The 26,852-nt window shown below is 38.7% G+C and overlaps 1 protein-coding gene and 1 pseudogene across 1 annotated transcript in view; one reads left to right on the top strand and one right to left on the bottom strand.

Moving 5' to 3' along the window:
- Nucleotides 1–26,852, top strand: part of ETFA (electron transfer flavoprotein subunit alpha) — a 53,433-nt gene that overhangs the window by 10,637 nt on the left and 15,944 nt on the right. The window contains exons 5-9 of the mRNA XM_036278010.1: nucleotides 1,981–2,080; nucleotides 4,193–4,303; nucleotides 4,947–5,048; nucleotides 6,412–6,480; nucleotides 10,043–10,125. Of these exons, the coding sequence (XP_036133903.1) occupies nucleotides 1,981–2,080; nucleotides 4,193–4,303; nucleotides 4,947–5,048; nucleotides 6,412–6,480; nucleotides 10,043–10,125 (465 nt within the window). The remainder of the gene's footprint in view (nucleotides 1–1,980; nucleotides 2,081–4,192; nucleotides 4,304–4,946; nucleotides 5,049–6,411; nucleotides 6,481–10,042; nucleotides 10,126–26,852) is intronic.
- Nucleotides 21,617–22,168, bottom strand: LOC118640935 (annotated as a pseudogene).

Below are 26,852 nucleotides of genomic sequence, written 5' to 3'. Positions count from 1 at the left end.
CAACTAGCTCTTGGTTTCATTGATTTTTATTATTATTATTATTATTATTTATCCTTACCCGAGGACATTTTTCCATTTTTTGTTCAGATAGAGTGGGAGGGAAAGAGAGAAAGAGAGAGAGAGAGAAACATTGACGTGAAAGGGACACATCGAGTGGCTGCCTCTCGCATGACCCAACAAGGGCCGGAGACAAGCCGCAACCGATGTACGTGCCCTTAGCGGGAACCGAACCTGGGTCTCTCTGGACCGCAGGCCAATGCTCTAAGTGCTGAGCCAAACCTGCCAGGGCGATTTTAATTTTTTTAAGTCTCTATTTACTTCTGCTCTGGTATTTATTATTTCCTTCCTTTTCAATTTGGGCTTTGTTCTTCCTTTTTTTGTTCCTGTAGGTGTAAAGTTAGATTGTTTATTTGGGATTTTTTCTTGTTTCTTGAGACAGGCCTGTATGTATGAACTTCCCTCTTAGAACTGCTTTTTCTGCATCACATAAATTCATACCCTCTGTTTTCTAGGAGATCTCAATGTTTTCTAATTGTAGTTGTATAAACCATAGTACTTTTTAGTTTACTTGAAAGAGGATTACTATATAATGTAGGTAACAAACCGAAAATTAGGAAACCTTTCCTCTTGGAAATATGACAGCAAGAAAATTGACCTAAGCTATCAACACTTTTTAGTATCAATCTATTTAGAAACACTTACTAGATGTGGATTAGGGACACAAGAGACATCGAGTATATAAACCTCTGCCCTTGGGGTGCTTAAACATTTAGTTGAGGGTCATATAGTATGTGTGTTACAAATTATTTTAAAACAATAGACTTACTGCCATATAAGTAGTGTAATTGTACATGTGTGTGGAAGGATGCAGAATTAAAGGAGTAATCAGAAGATAATCCTGGGAGAAGTCTTAGAGACAGGGTTTGGGGATGGAATGTGGAGAGGAACTTGAATCCTGCTGTCGTGAGAGTTTGTCCTTGCAGAGAGGGGGTTCATTGACCAAGTTCAGGAGATGCCATAGAGGAAGCTCTGTAGAAAGTAGTGCAGAATTCAGCTTTACTATTTGTGTGATGAAAGCAACACTGCACTTTTGATTAATTTAGATGATGTCGTCATCTAAGAGAGTCTTTGAGTCTAGAAAGTAAGGATAGTCAGTCTTCACTAACCGAGAGTCTCTGGGTGAGAGCCCTAGAATCTTAGAATTTTGGACTGGAAGCATAGGGATTCTCTTCCTCTCATTGTGAGATAAGGTAACTGCGACCTGGGGATGTTGTGGTTTCCCCAGTGACCCCTGCTAGTGAGAGTGAAGTTATCACATACATCTATTCTGGAGATTTTATATGTGATACAAGGAAGAACATGCACATTAATTTTTTTGCTCTTCTTATACATGCTATACAGGCTGTGCTTCAGCTTTCTCATTTTATTTGTATGATAACATAGGGCTCCATTACATGGATGATTTATAATCCTATCTATCCCCTGTTGACTGATATTTAGGTTGGTTTTGATTTTTCATATGCAATATCAATTTTTTAAAAGGTGAAATGTCTGCTTTGAAGTCTTTTATATACATCAGGTAAATAAATATATACAAGTATATTTTTGGTACTTGAGAATTTTACTATTCTAAATATTTTCTATCTTTCTCATCTGAATTTAGTAATACATGTCACACTTTGTAAGTGATGTTTATTAAAGCCTACATCATTTCATAATTCAACATATTGATTTAAGGTGGTTTATAAACATGTAAAACTCATACATTCTTAATATAGTTAGAGCAATGATAGACCTACTTAATCTCAAAGACTATCTAAAAAGTTGTGCTTCCAGTTGTAGTGTCTAAAGCTGTATGTGAAATGGAAAATATTTGAATTAAAATTTCTACAGAATATGCATTTAGAGAATGTTATTGCTGGTAGTTTATAGCCATTCATCAGATGTATCTTTGTTACTTACTGCTTATTTTACTTTTAGAACCTTTTGCCCAGAATAGCAGCCAAACTCGATGTTGCCCCAATTTCTGACATTATTGCGATCAAGTCACCTGACACGTTTGTGAGAACTATTTATGCAGGTGAGTACCCAAGGAAAATAAATAATTAAAATGTTTGCCCTGGCCGGTTTGGTTTGGCGATTAGAGCCTCAGCCCGAGAGAGACCCGGGTTCAGTTTCCGCTAAGGGCACGTACCTTGGTTGCAGTTTGTCCCTGGCCCTGGTTGGGGTTGTGCAGGAGGCAGCCACTCGATGTGTCCCTTTTAGGTTGATGTTTCTCTCTCTTTCTCTCTTCCTCTCTCTCCCTCCCACTCTATCTGAACAAAAATGGAAAAATGTCCTCGGGTGAGGATAAAAAAAAACAAACAAAACTAAATTTTTGGCTGTGGCTGATTCCCAGTCAAGGGCACATACCTGGGCTGCAGGTTCAGTCCCGGGCCCTGGTCCAGGCTGTGCTGGAGGTAAGCAATCTACGTGTCTCTCTCACATTGGTGTTTCTCTCTCTCCCCCCACCCCCCTTCCAGTCTCTCTAAAGAAATGGAAAAATATCCTCGGGTAAGGATCAACAACACCACAACAAAAAGTTAAATTTTTGTAAATTTAAAAGCAGAAATTAATCTCAAAGTTAATATTTTTAAAAAATGTCATACAGTTGTTTTGAATGGACCATCTTAAAGGTTTCTGACAAAAATCTTAGTATTGCTGCTAGACCATGATAAGACATTCTTTCTGACAGATCCAGGGCACAGTTCTTTGCATCCTGGTCATTCAGTTTACAGAGTGAGATTTTTCCAGCAATCAATAGAAATTGGATTCACTATTCAACATATTTTGTAAGTGGCATTTGGAAAAGAAAAACTTCCTTTTTTTTTTTTTTTTAAATAGCATTCTGAGTCTTCTTTGCTGCTTCTCTTCCATTTCCATCTGTGTCTTGATCTTTGGTGTGTGGTGGGGTAGGAGAAGGTTGTGAATTCTTTCTGATTGAAGTGTGTTTCAAGATAAATAGTCACCCTTAAATCAGATCTTCAGACTTTAGTAGTCTGAGGGGAAATATTTGGTCATACTTTAGGTCATTCTTTTTTTTTTTTTTTATCCTCACCCGAGGACATTTTTTCATTTTTTGTTCAGATAGAGTGGGAAGGAGAGAGAGGAAGGGAGAAAGAGAGAGAAACATCGATGTGAAAAGGACACAGCGAGTGGTTGCTACCCGCACAACCCAACCGGGGCCAGGCACAAACTGCAACTAAGGTATGTGCCCTTAGCGGGAACCGAACCCGGGTCTCTCTGAACCGCAGGCTGACGCTCTAATCACTGAGCCAAACTGGCCAGGGCTGTTTAGGTTATTCTTAATGTGATTGCTAATTCATAAGAAATGTCTCAAAACCTTTTAAAATCTCAGTGCATTGCAAATTTTTTTTTACGTTTTTTTTTTTTTTTTGGTATGTGCCCCTAGTGGTAACTGAACACAGCCGAACACAGGACTCTCTGGTCCGCAGGCCAATGCTCCAACCACTGAGCCAAACCTGCCAGGGCTCTTTATTGATTTTAGAGAGAAAGGAAGGAAGGAAGGGGGAGAGAGATAGAAACATCAATGAGAGAACATTGATAGGCTGCCTCCTGCATGCTCTGCACTGGGGATTTGGCCCACTACCTGGGCATGTGCCATGACCAGGAATTGAACTGGCCACCTCTTAGTATATGGGTCGACACTCAACCACTGAGCCACACCAGCCAGGCAGCACTTCTTATTCTTTGTGCCCTATCATCCTTTCACTTTTCCTCCCCTAGCATGCATAGTAGCTTCATTCCTATTAAGTTGCAGCTCATACTGTTGAGTTACTGATTGTGTTGTTTTTAGAGAAGGACTTTTTTTTTATATTCGTTTTAGGGAAGAGTGGGCCAAATTTGTGTGGTTTCCTTGTCCACTCACTTAATTTTTGGCAGGTCAGCACTAGTCCTATTTTTCAAGATATCCAAGGTTAAACAAATGTGGACTGATAATGTTTCTTCGGTGTTATGGTCCTTTTTTCCTGTGCTTCGTAGAGGTAGGACACAAGTGGCCCAATTATTTCTGCCTTGTGTTTATGAAGTAAATTCTGAACCAAAGGAATACTACTTTGTTGCCTTTCCTATATATATATATATATATATATATATATATATATATGTTTTTTAAGTAAACCGTGTATTTCAGGAAATGCTTTATGTACAGTGAAGTGTGATGAAAAAGTGAAGGTGTTCTCTGTCCGAGGAACAGCTTTTGAAGCTGCAGCAACAAGTGGAGGTAATGCCAGCTCAGAAAAAGGTAAGAGTTTATTTATAGTTTGTATTTGGTTTTGTTGCTTGTTTTTCTGTTCATGGAAGAGTATAAGAGATGGTCTCCAGTTACATTTCTAATGCAGTTAACTTGAGAGCTCAATCTAAATGTTATTCTTAATCTTACACAAAAATAAAAAATATTTGTAATGATTTTTTTTCATATCATTTTGGGTACTAGGATAGCCGCTTAGGTAGATCAAAGGGGTGAGAGAGGATCCATTAAAATTAATGTGTTATGTTGAGGTTAAGATTTTTGCTTTCCTCTCACTGTTTCCTATTATGATACTTAGGAGATTCTGTATAATAGAAGAATGTGAAAGTATTGTGAGTGTTACACTTTAACAAATACAGTATCTTATTTGAACTGCGTAGACAGGGTTGTTTCAGTTTTAAAGGTAGACTCAGAATTAAATGACTTCTCAAAAGTCATACAGCTAATGAGGTGAAGGCTGGAATCTAGTCCCTTTAAGACTTTTAAAAAATCAAAGAGAAGGAAAGTGGGAGCACAAAAAATTTACAGCAACCAATAAGCTTAAATTTCATGGAATTCTTTGTGTGTTTTTCTTAAAATTATTGTTATTTTAGAACTTGGACTCATAGTCATTGGTTTATTATATCAATGTATATAGCATCAAGTATCTCTCCGGTGGGGATATCAGAATGGCTTGACCAGAAATTAACGAAAAGTGATCGACCAGAGCTAACTGGTGCCAAAGTGGTGGTATCTGGTGGTAAGTGAGATTTGTAATGTGTTAATTTTAAAGGATGATGTCAAGTTAAAATACTTTGATTTTATTAATGTTTATTTAAGAGGAGCACAGATTTTATTTGAAACATAAGACATAGGTAAGTTGAAAGTATTATTCCCATTTTACTAATTAGGAAAGTGAAATCATGAACTTTTTCCATAATTTGGGCTTTCTGTTGTAAATATGTGTCCCTTGCACAAGCAGGAGCATAGTACACATCTCATCAACATAACTTTGCAACTTAGTATCTTTGTTTTATTGACTGACTTCCATGTTATTCTGAAGATAAGTATGGTTGTCTTCAGAAACATGGAAAGAATTCCTGGGAATCTCAGGGCCATGTTGTATGATTCCCACCCTTCACACTACTTTGTTTCAGCTTGTAGTGTTTTACAGGTCGGTCTCTAAAGAATAACTCTTTGCAAGTTTCTTCACAATTAATATCAAAGCTATTGATATTGCTTCTTTTTGTATATCATTCTCCTTTTTTAGGAAAAAATATTTTTTTTATACTCTGCTATGATTTTAAAATCTTTCCAAAGTAAACATCAGATAAAATGATTACGCTTCCAAACAGCCTTGCATTGGCATGGGGCATTGAGAGGAAATAATTTAATATTTTGCCCAGCTGGTTTGGCTCCGTAGATTGAGTGCCGACCCATGGACTGGGAGGTCCCAGTTCGATTTCTGGTCAGGGCACATGCCCCGGATGCGTCCTCGATCCCCAGTAGGGGGCGTGCAGGAGGCAGCCGATTGGCGTTTCTCACATCAATGTTTCAATCTCTTTCTCCCTAAAAATTCAATAAAAACATTATAAAATAATTTAACATTTTGAAAAGGTAGTTGTGACTCGTTTAATCACTTATTTTTTGAAAAAATGTTTCCTGGGTATCTGTTCCGTGGCGGGCCCATTGCAAAGTGCTGGAGGAACAAAGAGGAAAAGCAGGGATTCTTGCTATTAAGGAGTTGAAGTCTAGGGGGATGACTTCCATGCAAATAAATAACTTCAGTCATTCAGTGAGGTTTTGCTAAATGCTGTGGATATAGCAGTGACCAAGATAGATGTGGATCCTACAGTTAGAGTTTTAGCTCTTATGGGGAAGACTGATTTCAAGATCTATTATATCATTAGTTAACTTGTTAGTTAATTACAGCAGTATTGAATGCTTTTACAGAAGAACAAGAGCATCACTGGGGACATCAGGAAAGGCTTTTTGGAGGAGGTGGCTTGCTTAATATGACAGTTGTGTAATGCGAATATCACTCAGGTATATAAAGTTGCAAAATTTTTGTAGAATGGAGTTTATATTTGCCTAATTTTTTTTTTCTTTTTTTTAAAAATGAGGTCGGGGTTTAAAGAGTGGAGAGAACTTTAAGTTGCTATATGATTTGGCAGATCAACTACATGCTGCAGGTAAGTTGTTTTCCTTAGCAGAAAAATGTTCCCTTTTTGTTGGAGATTTTTTTTAAATCTATATACCACTCAAGGCTGAAACTTATTTTACTTTTTCTGGTTTTTAGGTTTTCTCTCTGAAACAGTTTTTCTTAGTCTCCAAGTAAATGGTATAGCATTCAGTGAGAGTGGGAGTCTTCATTCTTTTTTTTTTTAATCCTCACCCGAGGCTATTTTTCTATATATCTTCAGATAGAATGGGAGGGAGGGAGAGGGAGAGAGAGAGAGAAACATCAATGTGAGAGGGTCACAATCGACTGGTTGCCTCCTGCATGACCCCAACTAGGACCAGGGACGAACTGCAACCAAGATATGTGCCCTTGACCAGAATCGAACCCACGACCCTTTAGTCTGCGGGCTGATGCTCTAACCACTGAGCCAAACCAGCCAGGTGATTCTTTTTCACTATTTATGTGACACTCTTACATTTGTCAAATCTTAGTAGATTTTTCCATTTTTAAGAAAATTTGAGCCCTGGCCGGTTTTGGTCAGCGGTTGGAGCGTCCGCCTGCGGTCCGGAGAGACCCGGGTTTGGTCTCCCGCTAAGGGCATGTACCTCGGTTGCAGTTTGTCCCCGGCCCTGGTTGGTCGTGTGGGTGGCAGCCACTCGGTGTGTCCCTTTCACATCGATGTTTCCCTCTCTCTCTCTTCCTCTCTCTCCCTCCTACACTGTCTGTACAAAAAATGGAAAAATGTCCTCGGATGAGGATTAAAAAAAAAAAAAAGAAAATTTGAATGTAGCTTCAGTGGCTACGTCAGATTCAGGAATGCCCTTATTTTTCTCTTTATTGGTGGTCTGATATAAATCATACAAATTGAAATGAACATTTAATGTTATTTTGAAATCATAATTAACCATTTCTAGGAATGACAGAACTTGCTTTAAATGTATATTGATGAATTACTGAGCCATAAAATAGTATGAAATCTTGCCATTTGTAACAGTGTGCTTGGACCTACAGAGTATTAAATAAGTCACAGGATTGTAAAGTACAGCATAGGGGATATAGTCAATAACATAGTAATAACCATGCATGGGGACAGATCGGTACTAGACTTACTGTGGTGATTACTTCGTGAGGTATAAAAATGTTGAATCACTATGTTGTACACCTGAAATTAATATAACATGTCAACTGTAATTAAAAATAAGTTTTTTAGCCCAGCCAGTGTGGCTCAGTAGATTGAGCATAGTCCCTGTTCAATTCCTAGGCAGGGCACATGCTCAGTTTGCAGGCTCGATCCCCAGTAGGGGGGGGGTGCAGGAGGCAGCCAGTTGATGTTTCTCTCACATTGATGTTTCTGTCTTTCTCTGCCTCCCCCCCCCCCAAAAAAAGACATATTTAAGCTCAGCTGGTGTGGCTCAGTGGTTGAGCATTGACCCATGTACCAAGAGGTCACCAGTTCGATTCCCGGTCAGGGCACATGCCCAGGTTGTGGGTGCCCGATCCCCAGTGGGGGGCATGAAGGAGGCAGCCATTCGATGTTCTTGCTCATTGATGTTTCTCTCTCTCTCTTCCTCTCCCTCTCTCTAACATCAATAAAGAGGGTAGGGAGAAAAAACATTTAAATTACAAAATAAAATAAAAATAGAGATAGGGGATAATGAAGACCAAAAAGGGGTGGTAAGTAAGGCAGGAAAACCAGGACAGAGATTTTAGTGAAGTATTTTTAAAATTTATTTATTTATTTATTTAATCCTCACCTGAGGACATTTTTCCATATTTTGTTCAGATATAGTGGGAGGGAGAGAGAGAGAGAAACATCGATGTGAAAAGGACATATTGAGTGGTCGCCACCCACATGACCCAAACAGGGCCTGGGACAAACTGCGACTGAGGTACGGTGCCCTCAGCGGAAACCGAACCCGGGTCTCTCCGGACTGCAGGCCTACGCTCTAACTGCTGAGCCAAACCGACCAGGGCCAAGTGAAGTATTTTAGTAAGGGAAAGAGTGATCAACTATGTCAAATGCTGCTACTAGGTCAAGGAAAATGAGGACTGAAAGGTGACTAATAGATTTTACCACTTAAGGTTCATTGGTAACTTTGAGCATTTTTAGTGGAGTAGTTGGGGCAGAAACCTGACTGGAGTGGGTTTAAAATATTGGTCTTAGGCAATGGTTACATGGCTGCATTCACTTTTTGATAAACTATGTGTGATTTGTGTGATTTTCTATGTGTGTGTTATGTTTCAATAAAAATGTTTTTAAACATAGAATGAGAGGCCTGGGATTGGAGACAGTTGATATAAACAACTCTTTAGAGGGATTTTGATATAGGAGGGTAGAGAGATGGATGGTAGGTAGGGAGGTAGTGGGACCAACAGGGATTTTTTTTAGAGGTGGGACAGATAATAGGTTGTTTGTATGCTGATGGAAACACTCCATTGGGAGGAACACTGGTCACACAGGAGAGAGGGAGAGTGCTGGAGCGATGTCCTTGAGTGGACAGTAGGGCATATGGATACAGTTGCAGATTGACAACTGTATGTGACCTGGAGCAAGTGAAAGGTTTCTTATGATTGTTCCAGTTCTTTCCATGAAATAGGAAGCAAGGCCATCAGCTGAAAGGATATTAAAGAGTACTGGAAGTTTGAAGGGAGAAGGTATGAAATTATACTTTAGGAATGAGTGAGAGAATTAGACCTGGTTATTTAAAGTGGCCTGGCCAATGTGGCTCAGTGGTTGAGCATTGACCCATGCACCAAGAGGTTGCCGGTTCAATTCTCAGTCAGGGCACATGCCCAGGTTGTGGGCCCACTCCGCAGTGGGGGGCATGCAGAAGGCATGTTCTCATTGATGTTTCTCTCTCTAAAATCAAAAAAGACAAAGAATATAAATAAAAATAAAGTAAAACCCAGTTAACATGGCTGAGTGTTGGGGATTTTCTCTAATCATGCAGAACAGGTATGGAGAAGGGGGAGAGATTGCTTAATTAGTTTAACAGAGTGCAGGTTTTCTGTTTGTGAGAGATGATGTAGGACGAGGCAAGGAACTTGAAGGTGTATACAAAGGGGTTAGTAGAGTCACTTGGCCTAGAGTTTAAGCTGGGTAAAGAAAGAGAGAATATGTGAGGGGGGAGAGAGACAGGGAATAGGATTGTAAGGCCCTGTTAGGTCAGAGAATTGTTGGAATTGGGTACTAAAGGAAGTCATCTAGAAAGAGGAGGTCACAGGAGACGTTGGAATTGGAAATTATCAAGGGATGTTGATAGTGGAAAGGTTGGGGATATAGCTATGGGTGTAGCTGAAGTAACACAGAGGACCGGATGACTGGAGGAGATTGTTCAAGAAACTAAGCAAAAATTAAGGCTAGTGTTGGAGAAAGTGACAGTGACCCAGAACCTAAAAATCATTGAGAAATGAAGAGGGTTTACCTAGTGGTTGATAAAGTAAGACCTTAATAAAATAAATCCTTAACTATACTATATCAGTGTTGGGGTTTTTTGGATTTTACAATTACCAGTGAACATCCCAACTAGCTGAATAATTGCGCTTTAAAAAAACATTTCTTTCTCCCTTAGTTGGTGCTTCTCGTGCTGCTGTGGATGCTGGCTTTGTTCCCAATGACATGCAAGTTGGACAGACAGGAAAAATAGTAGCACCAGTAAGTATTGCAATAAAATATGCTGTTCAAAGTTATATGGGGATAAGAACTGTATATATTTGTTGAACACTCATCTCAGTGATTTATGTCCTGTTCCATGTACTTAAGCAGTTAGTCATTACCATGGTGAATGTGTTCTTTTCACAAGGTCTGTGGATGTCTTGGTCTCAATAAAATGCTTAGCTGTTCTTAAACCCACCATTGTTTTTTTTTGTTTTGTTTTGTTTTTCTTTTATTGATCTTAGAGAGAGAGGAACTGAGAGTGAGAGAGAGAAAGAAACATCAATGAGAGAGAATACTGATTGGCCACCTCCCTTACACCCCCAGCTGGGGACCCGGCCCACAACCTGGGCATGTGTCCTAACTGGGAATCGAACCGGCGACCCCTTGGTGCATGGGTCGATGCTCAACCACTGACCCACACTGGCTGGACAAATCCACCATTGTTTTAAAAATTTTTGTTTTTTATTTTTATTTATTTATTTTTTTATCCTCACCCGAGGACATTTTTCCATTTTTTGTACAGATAGAGCGGGGGGGGAGAGAGAGGAAGAGAGAGAGAGAGAGAAACATCGATGTGAAAGGGACACATCAAGTTGCTGCCACCGCACGACCAATCAGGGCCGGGGACAAACTGCAACCGAGGTACGTGCCCTTAGCGGGAACTGAACCCGGGTCTCTCCAGACCGCAGGCCAACGCTCTAACCACTGAGCCAAACTGGCCAGGGCTGTTTTAAAATTTTTTAAAGCAATGGAACACTTGTCAAATTCATATTATAACACGAAATATAAAATTGGTAAAAGCATTTTATTGTTAAATGGACTTTATAAGTTTACACTGACATTTACCCTAAAGCCTATATATTATTAAATCTATCAGTAAAAATAATGAATATATAGTAATGAATACAGAATCTTGACATTGGGAGCTATGAATGACAGTTGTAGTTTTACATCTGCCTGAAAACCTACTTTATTTCTTTATTTTGTCCAGTTGCAGAAAATTCTGATTCATACAGTAAGTAATATTAGAAAGTCCTTCAGTTAAACCTGTCCAAGACTTAAAAAAGGGATGCTTTGGTTTCAAGGTTGATTCAGTAAGAATACCTAATGATTATTCACATTTCTTAGATGATGCAAGTATTCATTGAGTAGGTTTCTCAGCCACTTGAAATTGTGTGGAGGGAAATGAGTTTTTCTTTATGTATATCAAATCAAGATAAAGGTATCTCCGGCTTTTTGAAAGTTTGCATCAAGCCACTTTGCTGAAAGAAATCTGAAAATTATTTTTGGCTGTTATGAAGGAAAGTGAAAAGCGAAAACCACATTCATTGTTTGTTCTGTAGTTACAGAGGCAGTGGCATACTGAGTAGCGAGAGTGGCATTGCTTCTACTACATGTTAGAGTTGCTTTATTATTATAATTTTTTTAATCCTCACTGGAGGATATTTTTTTCATTGAGGGAAGAAGGGAGGGAGAAAGAGAGAGGGAGAGGGAGGGGGAGAGGGAGAGACAAACATCAATGTGAGAAGCACATCAATTTGTTGTCTCCCACATGACCCCAACCAGGACTGGGGATTGGACCTGCAACCGAGGTGTACTTGCCCTTGACTGGGAATCAAACCTGAGACTCTTTGGTTCCCAGGCTGACATTCTAACTCCTGAGCCAAACAGGTCAGGGCTGTACCACAGGTTTTTTTTTTTTTTGTATGTGCTCCTAGCGGAAACCGAACCCAGGACTCTGGTCCACAGGCCATCGCTCCAACTGCTGAGCCAAACCGGCCAGGGCACCACAGCCTTTTTATCCACTCATCTACTGATGGGCACTTTGGCTGTTTTCAGATCTTGGCTATTGTAAATAATGCTGCTATTAACATATCAGGGTGCTCTGTAGATTTTTGAATTGGTGTTTTTGAATCATTCTCAGAAATGTGATTTGTAGATCAACAGGCAGTTCCATTGTTAATTTTTTGAGGACACGCCATACTGTTTTCCATAGTGGCTGCACCAGTCTGCATTCCCACCAACATTGCATGAGCGTTTCTTTTTCTCCACATCCTCACCAGTACTTGTTGTTTGTTGATTTATTGATGATGGCCATTATGGCAGATGTGAGGTGATATTTCCTTGTGGTTTTAATTTGCATCTCTGATGACTAGTGATGTTGAGTAATTTTTCATAGGTCTATTGCCATCTGTATGTCATGGAGAAGTGTCTGTTCATGTCCTCTTTGGAGAAGTGTCTGTTCATGTACTCCGGATTTTTTTTGGTGTGTGTGTGTGTGTTCTTTATAAATTTTGAACATTCACTCCTTGTTGGATGTGTCATTGGCGAATATCGTCCCCCATTCAGTAGGTTGTCTTTGTGTTTTGTTGATGTTTTCCTTTGCTGTGAAAACACTATTTAGTTTGATGTGGTTTCATTTGCTAATTTTGTTTTTCTGTTTGTTTTCCTTGCCAGAGGAGGTATATCAGAAAAAAAATATTGCTAAGAGAAATGTCAAAGATACTATTGCCTATGTTTTCTTTTAGGAGTTTTATGGTTTCAAAATTTACATTTAAGTCTTTAATCCAGTTAGAGTTTATTCTTATATATGGTATAAGAAGTTGGTCTCGTTTCATTTTTTTGCATGTATCTGTCCAGTTTTCCCAACACCATTTATTAAATAGACTGTCTTCATACTCCATTGTATGTTCTTCCCTCGTTATATACTAATTGACCGTATAGATGTGGGTTTGTTTCTGAGCTCTGTATTCTGTCCATTGTTCAATCGGTGTGTCTGTTTTTATGACAGTACCGTGTAGTTTGGATTACTGTGGCCTTGTAGTATAGTTTGATATCAGGTAGTGTGACCTCCAACTTTGTTCTTTTTTGTCAAGATTGCTATAGCTCTTCAGGGTCTTTTGTGGTTTTATGTAAATTTTTGGATTATTTATTTTAGTTTTGTGAAAAACACCATTGGTGAGAGGAGTATTTTAATAGCAATTTCAGAAAATTGTGGATGTTCTTCTACGCTACACCAAAACTTGACAAGTAGTCATTTCTGAAAGGTTATTTCAAGTGTGGATCTGAAACCATATCAATGAACTTTTCTTTCTCTTACATTAAAATCTGTTGGCCTGCATTGCACTTTGAATGGATCTTGCAACATTATGCATTGTCTATTTAGAAAGTAATGGTTTACTGAGTCTTGCACATCTTCCAAATGTTGACATATTTTATCAATATCAAAAAAAATCACATTTACTAATATCACTCACTACTCATCTTGTTAGAAGAGTCTGTGAAGCTTATTTTGTGGGTACAAGTTCTTTAGAATTCTAATTATTTACCTAAAAGCTCAAATTTTTTTTAAATTTTTAAAATTTTATTTTTGTTACAGATGTTTCTCCTTTTTTACCCATTGACACCCTCCTCCCCATCCCCCCTGCCCGTCCCTGGCTTTGTTGTCCATGTCCATTGGTTATGCATACATGCATATAATTTCTGTGGTTTATCTCTTACCACCCCCCGCCACCCCCTCTTCTGAGCATTGTCAGTCTGTACACTACTTCCGTGTTTCTGGGTCTACCCTATTCCTCAGACTGTTATATTATATTCCATATATAAGTGAGATCATGTGTAGAAGCTCAAATTTTGTCCTTGGCAACAAAAACTTTCAGATTTCTCAGAATTGATAAGCTGACTTCATTCATATTCAAACAAATATCTTGCAAAACCCCAAATATCTGTTCATTGTTCTTTGAAGTAAAAATGGTTTCACACCTATCTTAGACCATCAAACAAGTGAGTTTCCTTAGGACTAGCACTGTGCTTTGGTTGCAGTGGAAGTACTTTCTGCATATTTCAGTTTGTCACACAGAATACTAAAAAGATGTGTTACTAAAAGGTCAGGAGCTAATAAAACTAATACTTGTTAATACTTCATTGAGGACATTCCTAAGTGAAATCAGCTTTTTATTTTTTGTGAACTGTACGCGGCCTTGAAGAATTCAGTGTCAACCAGTACAGTTTGGTGCACTTTGTTGATCAGGCTAAGTCACTATGGTTTTTCCAGGATAAACCATGATATTCAAAAGAGGTTATTTAACACTGAGTTTTTCATTGCCAGTTTTATTTCTTGCCATGTATTCACATCTTTGATGATTAGTTGATATTGATACTGGACAAATACAACTAAAACACAGAGCCTAACTATGTGGATTTGCGCCTTTGTTAGGCAGAAGTACAATTTCACAAATGATATATTAATTTAGTATTCGTGTTTACAGTTCAGTCTTTTTTTTTTTCTTTTAATATGTTTTTATTGATTTTTTTTTTTTTTTCTTTTTAGAGAAGGCGGAAGGGAGAGATAGAAACACCTGTGTGAGAGAGAAACATACATCGGCTGCCTCCTGCACGCCCCCTACTGGGGAATAGGGCCGCAATCCGGGCACGTGCTTTGACCAGGAATTGAGTGGAACCTCTCAGTCCATGGGATGGCGCTTAATCCACTGAGCCACACAGGGCTAGCACAGTTAAATCTTTTATTCAACAAATTAATGTATCATTGGAATGTGGCAATGCCATAGTTTCTTTTACTGACTTTTCATGCTGCAGGTTTTCAACGATGTCACCTTTCATTAGTCTCACAGCAACTATGCCTCTCTAGCTAATGCAATGTGATAAACCCGTAAGATGCTTCAGTGACTTTTTCCTTTCCGGTCTGAAATGCTAAAATAAATAATTGTTAGGCTTTTAAACTCATCACATCTATGTTTTTAAAGAATCTAGTTAATTTTTTTCTAAACTATAAATTAATTTTTTTCAAATGGCCATTGTTTCTGTTGCGTAATACACAATAACATAACTTATTAACATCCATACAACCAAGAGAAAAATAACTTTCACATTTTCACTTATTTTTAATTTGACACAGTATTGTTTAGAATAGATTCCTCTTTTCAGTAAGTTAAGGAATTCTGCTATCAGTTTATCTTTTTCAGCATATTTTGATGGTGATGTTGCAGCTGTGGGTTGAGAAACTGAGTCTTCTATATTTTAGTCTAAATATCTGAAAAATGTAAAATAGGTTTACATTTCAAAATATATCAAATTTTTCAAAATTGAAGTGTGATTGCTATACAAGACAACAAATAGTGTGTTTGCTTATGGGCTCAAGGAAATCTGTGGGATTTCAGGTATCAATATATTGGATGATAATGAGGTTAAAGACATTATAGCAGTTGTAACTGTAAGAACACCACTACTGTACTGAAAACAAATTGAGTTAATCTCTATAAACATTAAAATTTATACTTAAAAACCTACCACCTTAAAAGTTTTTAGGAAACACAAAAATACAGGTACATTCTAGTAGTTATTGAAGTAATGATTTCCTCAAAAGTCATTTAGCCACTGGAAGACTCCACTATACACTTGTCACAGGATGAGAGAAAAGGGCAAATAACATTTTAGTGTTAGTGTGAAACAGTCTTGACCTTGGAGATCCCTGAAAGGGTCTTGGGGCTTCCAGGGATGTGCAGATCATATTTTGAGAATCATTGTCCTAGTACCTTTTGGATTATAGACATTGAATAATGAGTAGAGATGATTGATTCTGTTATATTCCTATTAAGGCTATTAATTTTTTGTTTTAGCAGGCAGTTAACTTGGCAGAACTCCAAATTCCAAACTCTGTCTTCTCTTTTAGTCCTAGCCGGGTGGCTTAGAGGCCACCTTGCACATGTCAAATGCTGGGGTCAGTCAGAGTTTGGAGCAGAGTTTGTGGTTCTCCCTCTGGGATTTTTCCCCTTCCTTTCTAGCTAATGTGGCAGTCACAAATACTGTGTATTTCCTCAACTAATAAGACCGCAGGTTTCTATCCAAAGTGGCTACTTTCTGATTGGGAACAAGTAGAGGTATGTATGGTGGGCTCATCTCATGCATCCCTCCCTACAGAATGCTGGCCTGTCAAATGCTGCATGTCTTGGTTGATCTCCAGTGTTCTTAAACAGTTCCTGTCTGTATTTTAACCAAGTTTTCATAGTTTTCTCCACAGGAAGGTTAGTCTGATACAGTTATTCTCTCAGAGCTATAAGCAGGTGTGCTGAGGCCCAGAATTGAATGCATTACTGCACATTGCTCTGACTAGTACAGAGTTGGATTATCTTCCTAAATAATATTTTAATTAATGCAACTAAATATTGCATTAGGTTCTTGGCAGCCATATCCCATTATTGGCATGCATTACATCCAAAAGCTCTGTTTTCTCTCCCCTACACTTTAATGTCTGCTATTAAACCTAGTCTACGAATAATAGTGGTTTTTTTGTGTTTAAAGCTGAACACAGTACTTTCATTTATCTTTATTAAATTTGGATCTGTGTTCTCTACTAGAAGACTCTTGTTGGCATTTTGCAATAGTTCTGAAAAGCATTACTGCAAATATTAAGAAGTTCCCTATTCAAGTAAGGGGACACATTTTATTATACTCACAAGATAATTTTTCTTTTATTATCAGTTTTTTGAGAAAACGTGTATTATCCACAAGATTCTGTGAATTCAGTTACAGCTTTAAATACCTTTTTTTTTTTTGGAGTTTCTGTTACATGAATGCTGAATTTATTCTTTTTAAAAATTTATGTTTATTGCCCTGGCTGGTTTGTCTCAGTGGTTGGAGCGTTGGCCTGCAGTCCAGAGAGACCCGGATTTGGTTCCCACTTAGGGTGCGTGCCTCAGTTGCAGTTTGTCCCCGGCCCTGGTTGGTCGTGCTGGTGGCAGCCACTCAGTGTGTCTCTTTCACATCAATGTTTCTCTCTCTCTCTCTCTCTCTCCCTCTCTCTCTCTCTCTCTCTCTCTCTCTCTCCCACTCTATCTGAACAAAAAATGGAAAAATGTCCTCAGGTGAGGATAAAAAAAAAGAAATTTATCTTTATTGTTGAAAGTATTATAGACGCCTCCCCTTTTTTCCCTCATTGACCCTTTCCTCCCCATTCCTGTCCCCCTCCTGGCTTCCCTACACTATTGTCTGTGTCCATTGGTTATGCATATATGTATATGTTATTTGGTTTATCTCTTCCCACCCCTTTACCCCCTTCCCTATGAGGTACATCAGTCTAGCAACCAATTTGTATTTCTTAGTCCCTTCACCTTTTTTTGCCCATCCCCTTAAGCCCCCTCGCAACTGGCAAACAACAAAAGTTCTCTGTATCTATCTGCGAGTCGGTTTCTGTTCTGCTTGCTCTTTTTGTTTGTAGATTCAATTGTTGATAGGTATGTATTAATTGCCATTTTATTGTTCATATTTTTGTTTTTCTCCTTCAAGAAGACCCTTCAACATTTCATATTAATACTGGTTTAATGGTGATGAACTCCTTTAGCCTTTTCTTATCTGAGAAGCTCTTTATGTGTCCATTGATTCTAAACGATAGCTTTGCAGGATAGAATAATTTTGGTTGTAGGTCCTTGCTTTTCATCACTTTGAATATTTCTTGCCACTCCCTTCTGGTCTGCAGTTTCTTTTGAGAAATCAGCAACCGCGAGGTATCAGCAACCGAGGTATGTACCAGAATCAAACCCGCAACTCATTGGTCTGCAGGTTGATGCTCTAACCACTGAGCAAAAACGGCCAGGGCTACTTGATTTGGTTTTCATGTTTGATGTTAAACGGGTATTCAGTTTTTTCCTCATATGGGTAATTACTTGTTACACATTCCCTTTCTCCTCCATTGATCTATAGTGTTGGCTCTTACATATCAAGTTACACATATGCACAGCTCACTGCTGGCTCTCTGCTTGTCCTGTCAGGCAGTTGTGTGTGTATCACTGTAACAACACTATGCCTAAAGCTTCATAGTAATGTTTTCTAGTTGAGCTGGACTCTGCACTTCTCTGCAGTTTCAGAATTAGTTTGTCAAGCTCCACAGTTGGTTTTGATTGGAAATAGGTTTTGATTGGAAATATAGGTATATTTTATCCAAATTTAGTCTGTTCCTGAAGTTGTATAGATACTAAAGCTTCAGAGAACCAAGTCTGCATTTGAAGAAGAAAAATTAAAATTAGTAAATCCTAAAACCTTAAATAATCTCCCTTCAGTTATAGTCTTCCATATAAACACTTAGGTAAGAAATTCCCAATATTTTCTGAGTAATAAAATAAGCTTTTTAGACACCAATTACTTAGATATTTCACCGTTAGTAAACTCATTAGTTGCTGTATTTCTAGACAGAATGCAGTGATAATGGACAGTATCAGATATTCTACAGTGCTCCAAACATGGACTACAATGTGAATAATTAGCAAGAAAATTTGCTAAACATACATGATGAATGCAAGTAATTTTTTTTTTTAAAGTATGTTTTTGGTTTTTCAGAGAGAGAGATAGAAACATCATTGTCGGAGAGAAACATCTATTGTCTGCCTCCTGCATGCCCCCTACTGGGGGTCAAGCCTACAACCTGGGCATGTGCCCCATTTGGGAATTGAACTGGGACCCCTCAGTCTGCGGGATGAGCTCAGTCCACCAAGCCACACTGGCTGGGCTAATTCTTTTTTTTTTGATCCTCACCAGAGGATCTTTTTCTGTTTATCTTAAGATAGAGTGAGAGGGAGGGGGAGAGAGAAAAACATTGATGTGAGAGAAATACATCAACTGGCTGCCTCCTGCTCAACCCCAACCAGGGCCAGGAACCAACTGCAACCGAGGTACGTGCCCTTGATTAGAATCAAACCCGCGACTCATTGGTCTGCACAGGTCGATGCTCTGTCTGCTGAGCTAAACCAGCCACGGCAAATGCAAATAATTCTTACCTAATAACTAAAAACATTTAAAAATGATAGTTTACTTATTGAAGACTTGATGGGTGACACTTGCTAGTGAGTCACGATGTGTGGGAAGGGCCTGGTGAAGGGGCTCGCATGCAGATCCCAAGAGGTGATGGACAGTTTTTTCTTCTTGACCCCTGGGACTCCAGAAATGCATGCTGTGAATCATTGTTTGAAGCCTTAGATTAAGCAGTGATATTTTAAAAACCTCAAAATGACTAACTTTTGGCCTTTTTATTACTTGTAGTTATGCAGTGTGAATGAAAGATATGATTCTGTCAGGGAAATACTTGAGATACAATTGCTGAGTGGTCAGGACAGTCTCTCTTGACTCCTAAGCACCTTAAATGTGCACTCATACAAATTCATTATAATGTTTTTTATTTGATAGTGACAAATGGGTTTAAAAAGTACAAGTTGTGCCTGGCCGGTGTGGCTCAGTGGTTGAGCATTCACCCATGCACCAAGAGTTCGCCGGTTCAATTCCCAGTCAGGGCACATGCCCAAGTTGTGGGCCTGATCCCCAATAAGGGCATGCAGGAGGCGGCCTGTCAGTGTTCCCTGTCATCGATGTTTATCTCCCTTTCCCCATCCTTTCCTCTCTCTCTTTAACATCATTAAAGAAAAAATAATAATTTTGTAAAAGTACAAGTTGTAATAGCAAAAATTCTTCAAGTGAGGATATATAGATTAATTTGGGGAGAGTCAACATCTTTATAATATTTAGTCTATAACCATGATTTTATTTCTCCATTTATTTAGATGGTTTCATAATTTCTTTATAAAGGTATATAGATAAATAGGGATGCAATTTATATATATATATATATATATATATATATATATATATATATATATATTGCTGTTAATGATTTTTCTGTAGATCCTCTTGGGTGTTACATACATAGTCTCTCTCTGGGAATACTGGACTTTTGTGTAATTTTATTTTATTACTTTGTCAGCTATGGCTTCTAGCACATTGTTAAATAGAAGTGGTGATGATAACCATCCTTATCTTTATTTTCAAGGCTATCTAGTGTTATACCACTAGGTATGGTGTTTGCTGTCTGGTCTTGGTAGATATTTTTTATCAGATTAAAGAAGTTCCCTGCAATAGACTGTGTATAATGTTTGAAAAGGGTTAAGAGTTTGGACATTCTAACCAGGTTTCCTGAGTCCAGCTCTTAGTGTTACCACTTGCTTACTGTGTGACCTTGGACACGTCACTCAATTTCTCTGAACTCTACGGTATTCTCACTGTATAGTGATGATACCAGTCTCTGTTTCATTTGGTAGTTATACTTACTGAGTTAATATGTGTAAAACACTTAAAACTGTGCCCAACATATAGTATAAGTGCTATCATGTTACTATTACAAATCCTCATTTGCTAAGAGACTTTTTTCTTTTGAAGTCATGAACAGATATTGCTGAATTCTTATTTCTTTAACTGATGTCTGATAATATCATTGGGTTTTGTTAGCACGTTAACTAGTATTTGTTGAGCTTAATACAGTGTCAGATTTATGCCATGACTAAAATTAGTATGCTTTTGAAGCCTTGGCTGGTGGTAGGTCCCAGTGTACATTTTTTTTGGATTGCCTTTAGAAACTGTTGATGACTTTACCTTCCTAACCATCCAGACATAGACACATATTGCAATCATTAAAGAATCTGTTACCTGTTTCCAGGGAGATGGGTTTTCACATAGTGCATCTTCTTTGTGGTAGTATATTACTTTGTCTACATTTTGGCATTTTACTAACATATTAGTGATTTATTTATAATTCTTATAAGTATGTGAATAGTTACTAGATGAAGAAACAGTTCTGGGAGAATTTCCCAACACAAGATATTTCGAATCTGAGATTCTCTTTTGAAAACTCACTAATGTTGGAAAGTCTGTGTAGGAACAAACTTTATAGAGCTATTTGTATACATACAGCTGGGACTGAATTTATGGACTGCTTTTCTGACTTGCTAAAAAGCTACAGATTGACAACCCTTTTCATATTGCATTATCTAGCTTGGCTTTTAACTCCCAGAGAACAGTGTTCACAAATTGATGCTTTATTCCTTTGGGTTTGGTATAGAAGCATTAAATTGTACTAAAATATTCATATGTGAGTGCATTTAGCTGAAAGCAATTGATGTTCTATTCTCAAGAGGACAAAGAGAAATGCTGTATGGACCTGTAGTCCACAAAACACCCTAAGCATGCTTCTTAAAGGTAATTACATGGCCTGAATGATCCATGTCCTTACAGCGAAGCTTAAAACAACAAAGGAGAAATTGCGGAATTTATAAACTGTGGTTTGGATATATAAATTGGTTGAGCAGTAGTTAAAAACTTTTTTGCTAAAAATTTGTTGTATCTTTGAGTTCTAATTTTATCTTTGATTTATTTCTTAGCTAATTTTTATTAGACTGATTTCTCTAAACATTTATTCCAAAGAACTAGATCAATGAGGGTTTTAATACATTACCATTTTATATATAAAGTTAAAAACTGTTAAGTTTTATAACTTTATTTTTTTTTTTAGTTTTATTTTTTTGCTGCAAAAAGCTTTATTGTTTCCATTTAGTCCAATGCATGGGAGAGGGCTCCAGGGTGGTTAAGGAATGGCTAGTAGTTTCAGGGAGAGGCTCAGGCAAAAGCCAGACACAAGGGGAATGCAGAGGGGCCCCTCAGAGGCCTCTGGGCTCCAAAGGCTCCTAGTCATGCTTGAGGGTGAGCCTTTCGAAGAGATACTCGCCCAGCCCAGCCTGGGGGCCAGCCAGCCTGCGGAGGTTAGTCAGGTGGTCGCCCATCTTCTTGATGCACCTCCTCCTCCAGGAAGCTGTTCTCTAGGAAGTCACAGAGATGAAGGTCTGCACAAGTAGAACCCAGGGCATGCATATCCAAAAGGGCTTGGTTCAGGTTCTTCTCCAAGGCCAAAGCGGCTTCCATGGCGTCCTGAGTTTTGCCCCATTCATCATGGGAAGGCTTCACCACATCCTGGAAGAGAACACGGTCACCGCGCTGGTTTTGCAGCTTTAAGAGATGCTCAGCGCCCTTGCGCTTCTTCTCTGCCAACTCATGGAATAAGTGGCCCATGTCCTCCAGAGCCACATCTGTCACGGTCGAAATAGAAAGCCAGAGAGAGTTAGGTGTAGGAGGCCCGCAGGTGCAGGCTGGCCAGGCGGTTGACTGCAGCCTCCACCTTGGTGGAATAGGTCTGACGAATTTGGTAGCTCATGGTTGTTCCGCAGTAAAGCGTTAAGGTCAGAAAATGGTGTTGGCTGGTCTCGGAGACTGAGGCGGTTCCGAAGGTGGTGCTTGAAAAAACAGGTTGGAAAGTGGTTAGATGCTGGAAGATGGGGCGCCCCTGGGTCTATTCCGTCCAAACACTGTTGAAGCCAGACACAGATCTGGAGGACACTGAGGGCACTGTGCAAGTTTTGTAACTTTAAAAGCGTTCTACTGATAATGCTATATTGACATGTCTTGTCAATCCAGTTTCATAGCTGGCATGAAAATCAATAAGAGTAGACAGAAAATCTTTGTTGTAGCTATCTTGGTGTGGTAACTTGAAAGGAATAAAACTATTATTCATCTTTATTCTTATTCTAACTGTATTTTTGGTTCTTTCATATAAAAGCTAGTTTACTTTCTCTTGAATCATTTCAGATAGAAACATGCACATGAATGTCAGAGAACATGAGACGTATTGGAAGGGAGTGTGCTCAGTGGGTAGCTGGTTGTTGCGCACACGCAGTTCCATCCCTGTGTTCACGTTGGGGCCTAAGACTGGAGCACTAACCTTGTACAAAAGAACATTTTATAACTTAATTAAAATTCTTATCACTATAGAAGGTGCTTCAAGAAATCTTTCTGTTTCTTGGGCTGAACTTTACAACTCTGGTTGGCTTTTTAAAAAAGAGACTTTTTTTAAGAACAATTTTAGATTTACAGAAAATTTACCAAAACAGGACAGAGAATTCACATAGGTCATTCTCTGGCTTCTCCTGTTGTTGTTATTTTTTAAATATGTTTATTGATTTTTTTAGAGAGAGAGAAACATCAATTGGCTGTTTCCTGCACGCCTCCTACTGGGGATCAAATCTGAAATCTGGGCATGTGCCCTGACTAGGAATCAAACCGGGACCTTTCAGTCCATGGGACAATGCTCAATCCACTGAGCTACTCCGGCCAGGCTGTTGTTATTTTTTAAAAATTATATGAACTCCTTATTTTTTTGTAATGGTCAAAACCACATGATTCTAGAATTAACTTTTCTGAAGATGGAGAATTGTGTGAAGTTTTCTGACAAGGTGATAACTTTCTAATGACATTTTTATTGTGTGAAATTGTAACAAAATGTGCCACTGAATCCTTTTTAGGTGTACAGTTCAGCGGCATTAATGACATTCAGTGTTGTGCAACCATCATCACTATACCCCAAATTTTTCAGCACTCCAAACAGAATCTCCATGCCCATTAAGCAGTAGCTCCCCCTCCCTTACACCCAGCCCCTGTTCATTCCTGGTCTACTACTGCTTGTCTGATTTTGCCTGTGGTAGTTATTTCATAAAGGTAGACTCATACATTATTTGTCCTTTTGTGACTGTCTTATTTCACATATTTTCAGATTTCATCTGTATTTGTAGCATGTGTAAACTTTATTTCTTTTTATTGCTGAAAAATGTCCCAATAATATTTCATAATATTTTGTTTATTCATTTATCTATTTACAGACATGTGAATTGTTTTGTTTTCAATTTTAAAATATTTTTAAATTTATTTTTGAGAGAGAGAGGAAGGGAGAGAGAGAGAGAGATAGAAACATTGATGTGAGAAACATCGATCGGCTGCCTCCTGCACCCCCCCCCCCCCGCCCCCACTGGGGACCAAGCCTGCAACCCAGGCATGTGCCCTGACCAGTATTTGAACTGGCAGTCCATGGGACTGGGAATTTTGTAATATGGGAAGGGAGCTGTTTGAGGAAAGAACCACAGGTCACTGTACTTTGTATTTTGGGTCCTCTTCCAGAAAGAAGAGATTTAAACTCATGTTGTCAAACATAAGAAATAGTTTGGCCTTTTAAATGAGCAGCAGGATGAAATATAGCAATATTAATGCACAGGAGACTTGCAGTAATTAGAAAATATAGTTAGATTAATCTACTCCTCAAAAAGACATTCATTATCTGCTGTGATATATTCCGTTTAACTCCTAACCTGGCTTTGGCCTGCGTATGTGTATTGTGTTTCAGCTGGAAGAGTTGCTATTGAAGGCTATGCTCTAGTCCTTTGAGTAGGGAAGGTTGAGAGAGAGCTGGCCCTTTTGTAGAACTGCTGTCCTGCTGAAATAGTGATAGGGTATTGTTTTTGAGAATATAACATTGGATCTCTGAACTTAATTTTTTTAAATTTTTCATTTTTTTATCCTCACCCGAGGATATTTGCATTTATCTTCCTATAGAGCGGGAGGGAGAGAGGGAGGAAGAGAGAGAGAGAAACATTGATGCGAGAGAGACATATCGACTGATTGCCACCTGCACAACCCCAGCCGGGGCTGGGGAAGAACTGCAGCCCAGGTATGTGCCCCTAGCAGGAACCGAACTCAGGACTCTCTGGTCCGCAAGCCGATGCTCTAACCGCTGAGCACAACTGGCCAGGGTGGATCTCTGAACTTTAGTTAGAACTGCTTACATGATGTCTGTTTTAATTTTCATCTTCGAAGAAATTTAGTTTTCTATATTCCTTCCCCAACTCTGTCTAGAAATGGGGGAGGCTATTGGTGGAAAAGAAATTTTAAACCTGATTTTTAAAGACATGAAGCAATGTTGGCTTGGCTTTTCTGCTCTGAAAGCTGCAGATTTAACCACTCCACTCATATTCATGTTTCATATAAACAAAAAACTAAATGTTTAAATCTTTCTACTTTGTTTAAAGTAAAGCGGATCTGAAGTTTCTACAGGCAGACTACTGTTTCAATTCCGGAACAAAGTCAGTGTATGAGTTTATGTCATAAACTTACATAATTTAAACCTCTTATATATTTTTATATGACCAATTTGATGTCTTGATAACCTGTACCTGAGATATGTATTCCTGTATGAAAATTGTGTTAGAATTTTGTAAAGAAATTTACCCCAAATTCAGTCAGCACTGTCTAGGAAGTCAGGCAGAAATGCTAACTTTATAGCTTACTAAATTCAGCAAAGGAACTAAGAGGTATTGATGAATTTTTTCCAGTACATTATCCCAGGAGAATTGTGTCAAGGTAATAACAACTTTCTTTGAGATAGTTAATAGTTTAAACTACTCAAGTAGTTTAAAGTGGAATTCATATGATAGTTGGCTGTCTTATTATACCTTTTAGTTTAAATATTTTGTGGTTATTAAAATATTTTGAGCTCTACACATGCATGGTGTTATTAATAATCACACAATTCTATTAGCTGCTGGTATTTACCTCGATTTTACACAAGTTGAACCCTTGAGAGGTTAACTCCCCAAAGAACACTGTGGTAAGTAGAAGAGTCAGAACCTGAACCCATCTCTCTCTGATCTTATTTATTTGTTATATTAGTGACTGAATAAATGGTTTCTTACAGTTGCTCATTTTTAACTTTCTTGAGTTGAGATCTTAGTTCATTAATTTTCTATCATCTTAAGTATTATTTTACGTGCATCACACATTTTCTGTAATACAGTTGTCCCCCATTATCTACAGGGGGTACCTTTCAAGACCTCCAGTGGATGCCTGAAGTCAGTGATAATACCAAACCCTATATACAGGGAGGGAAAGTAATACAATAATAAATAGTAATACAGAAATAAATTCTGGCCCAGTCGGTGTGGCTCTGTGGTTGAGCGTCGACCCATGGTCGCCAGTTTGATTCCCAGTCAGGGCACATGCCAGGGTTATGGGCTTGATCTCCAGTAGGGGGCAAGCAGGAGGCGGCCAGTCGATGTTCTCTCTCATCAATGTTTCTATCTCTCTCTCCCTCTCCCTTCCTCTTTCTCTAAAAATCAATAAAGAAAAAAATATTTTTGGACTCCAGTTGACCACAGGTAACTGAAACTGTGGGAAGGGAAATTGCGGATAAGGACCCCAGCTGTATTCTGCCTTTTTGGTGTTTTGTTCCAGGTATTTTTAAATTTTAATTTATTGACTGAGATTATTTTGTTTTTTGGGTGATGGTGGTGGTGGTTCTTTTTTTGTTAATCCTCACTCAAGACTACTTTTTTCAATTTTCAATTGATTTTTAGAGAGAGAAAGGAAGGTGGGTGGGAGAGAGAGAGAGAGAGAGAGTGAGAAATATCCATGTGAGAGAGAAACATCAATCAATTGCCTCCTGCATGACCCCTACTGGAGATCGAGCCCATAACCCTGGCATGTGCCCTGACCGAGAATTGCACCAGGAACTTTCAGTCCATAGGACAATGGTCAATCCACTGAGCCTTACTGGCCAGGCAAGGATACTTTTTCCTTTGATTAAGTAGGGATTCTTATTATCCGATTTTTCTGATGGGCAAGCTGAGTCATCGAGGTTAAAGAAAAGTCCCTGGCCCGTTTGGCTCAGCTGCTGTTTTGCATCGGCCTACAGACCAGTGAGTCGAGGGTTTGATTCTGGCCAAGGGCACATACTTTAGTTGTAGGGTTGTGCGGGAGGCAACCAGTCGATGAATCCCTCTCACATAGATGTTTTCCTCTCTCCCTTTCTCTCTTTCTCTCTCCCTCCCACTCTATCTGAAGATAAATAGAAAAATATCACCGGTTAAAGATTAAACAAAAAAAACGGCCACAGTCATTTGTCTGGCAGGTGGCTGAGCTGAGATTTAAGCCGAGGCAGTGAGATTCTGGAGCCTGGTTCTCAACCACAGTGATATGTTGCTCTTGCAAGTCTCTGTGAAGCCACACTGGACATGGCG

Source organism: Molossus molossus, unplaced genomic scaffold (assembly GCF_014108415.1).
Source record: "Molossus molossus isolate mMolMol1 unplaced genomic scaffold, mMolMol1.p scaffold_m16_p_24, whole genome shotgun sequence".
Lineage (NCBI taxonomy): Eukaryota > Metazoa > Chordata > Mammalia > Chiroptera > Molossidae > Molossus > Molossus molossus.
This window is presented reverse-complemented; position numbering and strand designations above follow the sequence as displayed.